General features: G+C 47.8%; 1 protein-coding gene across 1 annotated transcript in view; it reads right to left on the bottom strand.

The window, feature by feature from the left end:
- Window positions 1–4,209, bottom strand: part of LOC102490852 (scavenger receptor cysteine-rich domain-containing protein SCART1) — a 12,198-nt gene extending 7,989 nt beyond the window's left edge. Inside the window, exons 1-6 of the mRNA XM_027771209.1 lie at window positions 4,149–4,209; window positions 3,067–3,393; window positions 2,208–2,519; window positions 1,316–1,630; window positions 463–768; window positions 8–183 (exon numbers count right to left, since the gene is read on the bottom strand). Of these exons, the coding sequence (XP_027627010.1) occupies window positions 8–183; window positions 463–768; window positions 1,316–1,630; window positions 2,208–2,519; window positions 3,067–3,393; window positions 4,149–4,209 (1,497 nt within the window). The remainder of the gene's footprint in view (window positions 1–7; window positions 184–462; window positions 769–1,315; window positions 1,631–2,207; window positions 2,520–3,066; window positions 3,394–4,148) is intronic.
- Between the last annotated feature and the right edge of the window lie 4,182 nt (window positions 4,210–8,391).

Raw genomic sequence — 8,391 nt, 5'->3', positions numbered from 1 at the left:
GGGGGGCAGGTGCATCGTAGGCTCGCTCAGCTAGTCCGCAACCGAGCTGCCGGCACACGACTTGTGCCCCGCGCAGGTCCCAAGCATCATCCAACACACGGCCCCACACGTCACCCAGGAAGATCTCCACACGGCCATCACAGTGACTCTGTCCGTCCCTCAGCCTCAGGGCATGGGGGCGTCCTGGGAAAGAAATTGTCCTGCTGTCTCTCCTTCCCTTCGAGCTGCCTTTCTTCTTCCCCTCAAGTCTTCTTGTCCCTTTCTCCTCTTCTATCCAAAATCTCTTCTTTCCCCCACCAATTCTCCCACCTGCCACTTCTTCCCAGCCTGCCTTACCAACCCAGCTTTTAACATATGTGTGACGTATCTATTATCCACCCTGAATAACCTCCTGTCTTGCCGACTGCCTAGCCCTGTGTCCACCCGACTGCCCATCTCACACTCTGCATGCAATGCACCCACCTGAGCAGATGGCAGAGGCCATGTTTCCTTGGGCACAGGCCGGGGCCCCCAGGGTGCTTGCTGGGCAGCTCAACAAATGGGGCTCTGTCCCCACGCAGTGAAACACATCTGGCCAGATGGGACCTTCTCCTTCCCCAAAATGCCCTCCTTGGGGTATGGCCACCACATTGCCACAGTTGAGTTGGTGACAGAGGACTGTGGCGTCTGCCAAGTCCCAGTGGGTGGCACAGACGGGTGCCCAGGTTCCCTGCACATGGACCTCCACATGTCCCTCACAGCTGTTGCTGCCGTTGACCAGCCGGCACTCTGGAGGAGAGGAGGAGTCACTGTGGTTCCCAGGCCCTGTAGACACTGCTGCACTTGTCCTTAATGTGAGCCTCGTTAAACACAGACCTCATCTCAGACTTGGGAGGGGCAGACTGAGGGCAAGACAATATGGTAGAAGTAAGTTATTCCTTACGAGTGATAACTTTGAATACAAATGATTAATTTCTGATCAGCAGGAGGGTGTCCTACCCTCACTCTGGAACTAGAAGTAGGTGGGGAAGGGGCAGGAAATTCAGACAGGCCCCGAAATGGGGGAAGCCAAAGCAGGGAGGAAGAAGCAATGGGAGGAAATTTGAACCGTGCCCAAAACCCCTCCACCTTTGTGCTGTCAGCAGCCCTAGGCTGAGGGAGCACCAATATGTTTAGGTTCCAGAGAATTGCAATTATGGCACTAAACATGGTCTTCAGAGTTCTCCTGCCAAATGTTCACCATCAGCACTGCCTACGAGGCCCTAGAAACTCCCCACCTCTGAAACCCTACCCTGCAGCCCAGATCCAACACCAAGAACCCTCCGTAATGACTTACTTTCCCCTGAGCATGTGAGTCCAGCATCCTGGCTGTGTCCGCACTGGTGCCCAGGCTCCCGTGGGCAGTAGAACAGCAGGGACTCATTGCCCATACAGCGGAAGGCTTCATTCCACACAATCCCGGAGCCCTGGCTGAAGTGGGCGCCCCCATGCATGGACACAGCCACACCACATCGAAGCTCCCGGCATACCACGTGTGCAGTGGTCAAGTCCAGGTTGGAGTCACAGATGGTGCCCCAGGTCAGGCCCTGCCTCACCTCCAGGCGTCCAGTGCAAGGGTGAGCACCACCCACCAGCCGGGCCTCTATGTGTCCTAGGGGCAGAGGCTGAACTGTAGCCACCTTAGAATAGGACAGGCTCCATGCAGGCCTTTGTGTAAAATGTCCGATCACTGGCCTCTGATTGCGCAGAGATGGACAGTATGGAGGACCTGGGACCCACTGGCCTGGCCCAGCCCCAGAGAATAGCTGCCTGAGAGGAAGTGCGAGGGTCTTCAGGATGAGGAACCTCACACGCCCCCTCAGGGGGCTTTGTCTCCCACACTGATTCTGGTAGCAAATGGTTATTCCTGGCCCTTTCCCCTCTAGAGAGACACAAGCTGCCTGAAACCCCACAGCAGGGGTAGACTAGCATAACCCACTCAGCCTCTCACCCCAGGGCACAGCTGCATAACAACCCTGGGCATCACAGTGCTACAGGCACTGCCCAATGGGGACATTTCCACAGCCTCCCGGACCACCGCATAGTGGAAATAATTGTGTTAACCATCATGTACTGGAGAGGGGAGGCTTTGATTCATGCTATTGGCTGTGTGGGACGTGTCATAATCTTTTTTGTTCATATAAGAAAACTGAGGCCTCCAAAAATGCTCGAGGCTGGGGCATTCCTACCTGAGCACACTACTTCAGTGTATGTTGAAAGGTCACACTGCTCTAGAAAGTTCATGTTGATCTTACAGTTGAAAATACTGGATTCTGTTCCCTGGCAGCTTACAAACTTCTGCCAGTGGTCCTCACGGTCCATTCCAGGGTAGACGCTGGACCATTGCAAAGCAGTGCCACATCCCAGCTCTGTGCAGAAGACAGTCGCCTCCTCCTTGTACAATTCACATCTCAAGACAAAACCAGCTGGATTCACCACCTCGGGAATACCAGCACAGGGGCTGCCACCACCTCCTAGCCCAATTTGTTGCAAGGTACCACCTGGTAACAGAGAAGAAAAATAAAATCCTCTGAGCCTATGCCCATGGCACACATGGAAGGTCTGAGCACCCTGGACTGATCCGTCATCAGTGCAGCCTCTTGCAGTTAACTATTCTGTGCAGGTTTCCTCATGCATGCCCTGGAGTGAGAGAACTCTCTCCACCAGATTGCTAGATAGCGGCCTTTGTGTGTACAGAACAGAGTGTCCACTGTGGGAGTCCGAGTATGGGCACCTGCTGCAAGCACGTGGGTGAGAAACTATCACTGTGACAATACCATGCTCTCTACACAGCTAGGGGATATGGGGACATTCAGAGGGATGGGAAGGTAAGCACCAAGCCTGTAAAAGACAGAAAAGGAAAACGTCAAACTATCACCTCATCATCCTGCAGCAGAAGGTAACCTGAGGCTCCTAAGGGGACAGGTCTCCCACACCTAAGCCAGGCCCTTCCTCCCTTCATTAGGGTTTGCCCCAGTGCCTCCAAAGCCTGATTAGGGAGAGAGGGTCCTGGGGACTAGGGAGGCTCGGGGTCCCTGTTTGACCCACCTGAACAGGTCATCACCACCACGCACCGGCATTCACAGCTGCTCTGATACTCCCAGGCCCCCAAAGAGCATTCCCAGAGAGAGGCCTCATCACCATGGCAGTGGACACCATTCAGCCAGGGCACCTCCAGCTCCCGGGACCTCACAACATATTTGAGGGATGAAAACACAGGGCCACAATCAAGCTGTCTGCAGGTCACCGATGCTGCCTTCATGTCCCAATGGTCTGCGCACATGGGGCCCTTCTGCTTGAGGTACTGCACCTGCAGGAGTCCTTCACAGTGGTTTCTGGCTCCTAGGAGACTCAGAGACTCCTCCCCAGATGGACCTTCAGGGTCAGGAACACAAGATGGAGAAAGATGATTCTAGGAATTTCATTCTGAATTTTCAAGGATTAAGAAGTTTAGCCTCATTAGTATTTTTTAAACATTTTTTCTTTATCTTTATTATTATTTATACATTCAATCACTGTATATCATTTAGATTGTAAAGAGATTTTACCCAGCATGATATACACCTCAGTCCAGCCCAGTTGAGAATACTATATATGTACTGATCACAGATAGTAAACCATATCTTTTTTAAATTTTTTCAATGCCAGAGGGCACATGTGTTCAAGTGGAGAAATCAACTCCTCTCCTCACATACACTCAGAACCTGATCATGCCATAATCCATTTTTTTTACAATTCTTAATCTTGTCTGTATCATGGACATGCTTAAGAATGCGGTGAGCAGTGAGTTTTCATGCTATCAAGTCTAGAACATGAACTCTGGTCAGTCACATGGTATACAGCTTCCTCTGTACAACGCTTAACCATTACACAACAGGGTCATTCTCATAGATTTATTGTTAACCCAATTGCTCACCTTTATCTCAAAATACTCTACCATTAATACTGTACATTTTGATATAGTCAAAATGGCTCCTTTAAGGAAGTAAAAGTTAAGAAAAAATGTGCATAAAGAAATCAGGTAACCCAGCATAATCAGTGTTAAGTAATCTCCGACCCATCCCAACCCTGAATGTCTTGTGTGATAGTGGCTTTGTTCACCAGGACCAGAGACAGCAACACACACTCACCAGGAAGGAGGGTCCAGCAGACCAGGAATAGCAGCAACAGCCCTAGAGGGGACAATGCCATGCTTGGTCGCATCTGCTGCTATAACACCCCAGGCTGAAGATCTCAGGACAGGCGTGTGTGCTCTGCTCCCTTACGGAAGCTGGACTCTAACTCTGTGGTAAAGACACACTGAGAAGGAAGCCCATGAGCACTCTCACCACTTCTCTTCATATCAGAGCCAACATCTGTCGCCCTGAGCAGGTGTTCACCCTTCTTGCCTGAGCTCAGACAGTACCAGGAGCATTTGGCAGGACCAGGCTGGCCTTCCTGTAGCTGGTGCCAGATGTGAAACAACAGAAAAGAGCCCATTCTCAGCAAGGCCCCAATGACTGTGGTGTCAGGTCCAGCAGGAAAACGATGGCCTTCCCCTGCCCACACTCAGGATATGGCCAAAGATCTAGGGCTGGTCCACACTCAGTTGTGTCCTGAATAGACAGACTTAGCAATTCAATCAAAATCATTAAAAATGTGCGTGCCCTATATCTAGAATCTAGGAGGTAGGCCTCCTTATACAGATGTGTGTCATTAGGAAAACCACCTAATGTTCAAGTCAACTAGAGTAGGTTGGTTAAATAAACTAAGGAATGTCTATATAATGGGATACTAGTCAGCAATTACAATTAGGGCAAAACAGTTTCATTGACTGAAACTGATGGACAAGGGGAAAATTCATAAGAAAACATAGAATTCACACTATGATACAATTTGTAAATGGTGCTCATATTTATGCATCTATGCAAAAATGCTCTCATTATATATATTCCATAAAGTTGAGAATGATCATTTCTGGGAAGTAGAATATGAGCTGATTTTTCACTTTCTTCTTGTGCATTGTCTATACATTTTAAAGATTCTAAAATGAGGGCCCAGCAGGTGACATAGTGGTTAAAGAATTGCACTTGCACATGGCCAATGGCGGTTTGAGTCCAGGACCCCGTAGCTTGAAACTCAAGTTGGATGTGTGTGCGTGCATGCCCAAAATCCTGAGAGGAGAATGGAGGAAAAGGGAATGCAGCATGGCCATCCCCTCTGAGGGGGTGGGGGAGGTGGTGTGATTTCTCACTTTCTATTTCTGTCACACTCTGTCTTTTGGGCAAGCGCATGTACCCTATAGCAATAATCTCTCAAAATAAAAAAAAAGAAAAGAAAGAAAGAAAAGAAAAGAAAAGAAAAGAAAAGAAAAGAAAAGAAAAGAAAAGAAAAGAAAAGAAAAAAGAAAAGAAAAGAAAAAAGTTTATAAAATGAACATACAATCTTTTTTTTTGAGAGAGAGATTTTTTTCACTATAGGGCGCATGCGCTCGCCAGACAGACAGAAAGAGACATAGAGAAAGAAAGCGAGAAATCACCCCCCAGGGGGGATGGTTACACTGCAATCCTTTCTCCTCCATTCTCCTCTCGGGATCTTGGGCATGCACGCACACGTGCCTGGCGTGAGTTTTAAGCCACCGAGTCTGGGACGCGAACTGCGGTCAACTACGTGGGAGTCCAGTGACATAGCCATTACTGCTGGTTCCCCGAACATACAATCTTGTAAACAAAATAATTTCAGTAAATCAAAATGTACCCAGTAATAGCTACTTAATTTGTGGGGGCCAGAGCAAAATTAAAATTCAGAATGTCTTCACAAATTTAGGTGGTAACATAGAATATTAAACCAAATAGGAGGCCCTGAGGGCACAGACTCTGAAACTCACATAGATAGACCTGAATTGTCTGCTTAGGAAGCAGATGTGGTATGAAGGCATGCAGGCCAAATATGGAAGAATCAAGGTTCTCTTGAATGTGAAGGAAGTTTAATCACAAAAAGAGACCCTAACCACACCTACCACCCTTGTGCCCACCTCAGCCATAGCTCGGCCCCAACCGTTGGCTAGAGCCAATCCCTAAGGCACAAAAGTCATCTCTCATGGGACCCTAGAAGGGCACTCTATCTACCAAATGTCTATGGAATTTGCTGCAAATTCAACCAACAATTGAAAGACATTTGGAAAAACTTCCTGAATTTAATTGAAAGGAGGAGCTGAAGACACTCATACTCAGGATGAAGTTGAAGGGAAGCTTCTGATACTTTCAGAGATATGAGGAGAGAATCAGCCTAGGGAGGAAAAGGGACAATGGACACTGAGGCCTGTAGCCTTCAACTAGGAAGATGAATGGAAAGAGAGCCAGAGAACAGGACAGAGGGAGTTAATCTCTTCAGCTCTTTGAGTTCCCAGAGGACCTTTGGCCTTTGAGCTGGGCTGGCCTTGTCCTGATCACCAGCTTGCACATTGTTCTCCCCAAGTCTTGACCATCAACATCACATTGGCCAGTGACTACCTGTCCACAGAGGTTTGCACTTTAGCACAACTTGGGTGATCTAAAATCTTGTCTGACTTCCAAGCTACCAAGAATAGACTAAAAGGCAGCAGCACCATTACACTTGCAGTGTGGTCAATCCACCATGAGAGCCCAGCTCCATCAGGTTGCTGTAAAAGTCTGTTCAGCACTAGTAAACCATGAAGTGTTCATTCTCCACCAGGACATCATGAGGGTTCATTGTCCATTAGGGTACTATGTGAGTCCATGCTCCATCAAGTCACCATGAGGTTTCTTTCTCCAATAGGACACTATGAAGGTCCATTCTCTACCAGGTCACTATGACAGTCCATTCTCCATCAAAGTTTCACTCATTGGAAAACCTATCTTATATCCACACAGGGAAGAGGATTCCATAAAATTTATTTCCCAGAGAGGATGTAGTCTCAGAGATACCATGAATGTGTATGGTTATAGTTGATCATGGTGGATGTGCTCATACAGAGTAGTAGTGAGAAGCTATGGTTGTGGATGAATGTGGTCATGGTTTCATGAGAAAAAGTAGTCACAGGTGGGTCTGGTCATATAGGGTATAGTTATGAATAAGAGTGTTCAGGGAGGGCTGATCTGTGAAGGGTAGTCACCAATATATTGGTCACATCATTGGCATACAGTATATGCTGGGATCAACACCAGATCATCTTATACATTTAGAGATTCTGGTTGATAAATCTCTCACTTAATAAAAACAAAACCTGTCCAAAGAGTAAAGGAAGGGTTGCCACAAGTGTCTCCATGGCAACTCATTTCCATACTTCAGGAGAACCAGGTGGGCAACAGGCCTTGAGTGAGCACAGGGTTGGGCTGAAAACACACAAATCCATGTCAAACCAGAGGACAAATGGCTGGGGTGAGGAACAGAAGTGGGGCCCAGACCAGAACCTGGGCTGTGGTGATGTCTGATAAATGTTTCTGAGACAAATGAATGACGAATGCTTGAATTCAAAGGAAGTTTAATAACATGTATTTTAAGAATTAAGACAATGAAGACCCCCCATTATCCCACCCTCTGGACACACTGATGTCTTCGACAGTCAACTCAGTGACATCACAAGCCAGGAGAGGGGCTGCCATGGTCTTCCATCTCTTTCTAAGTTTCAGGGCCAAGGCTGCAAGGAGCCCCACCTGTATTTAAGGAGAGAGATACACGCTGGGGTCCTCAGTGATTTCTCAGAGCACCAGAAGGTCTCACTTCTTTGTTTCAAGCAAAGGCACAGAAGGACAAAGATTGGTCAACATAGGTCAGTGAGAGGGAAGGACCCTGAGTCCTTCCCCAGTCCTCTCTGCTCAGGACATGACCTACAACTTGCCAGAAGACTGTGTTGATAATACACTGTGCATGACTAGAAAGAAATTCATCACAGGCCTAGTTATGGTGGCACAAACAATACTTTCATGGAAGATGTGGATCTAGTTCCCAGACCAACCTGAACAGATCAGCATAGTGGTGCCTGACTATAATCTTAGTTAACGGGCAGGAAGAGTGTGACACAGGGAACCCAAAAAAACTATCTTTCTGGATATCTCTACCCTTTTTCCCTCCTTCTTGCATTAAGAAAGGAAGGATGTGGGACCAGCAGTTAGCATAATGGCTATGTCGCTGGACTCCCAAGTAGTTGACCGTGGTTCGAGTCCTAAACCCAGTGGCTTAAACTAATGCCAGGCCCATGTGCATGCATGCCCAATATCCCGAGAGGAGAATGGAGCAGAAGGGATTGTGGCGTGGCCATCCCTCCACGGGGCTGATTTCTCACTTTCTGTCTCTCTGTCTTTCTGGCAAGTACACGTGCCCTATAGCAAAAGACCTCACCAAAAAAAAAAAAAAAGAAAGAAAGACAGAAGA

This window comes from Tupaia chinensis, unplaced genomic scaffold (genome assembly GCF_000334495.1).
Source record: "Tupaia chinensis unplaced genomic scaffold, TupChi_1.0 Scaffold000197_1, whole genome shotgun sequence".
NCBI classification, from domain to species: domain Eukaryota; kingdom Metazoa; phylum Chordata; class Mammalia; order Scandentia; family Tupaiidae; genus Tupaia; species Tupaia belangeri.
This window is presented reverse-complemented; position numbering and strand designations above follow the sequence as displayed.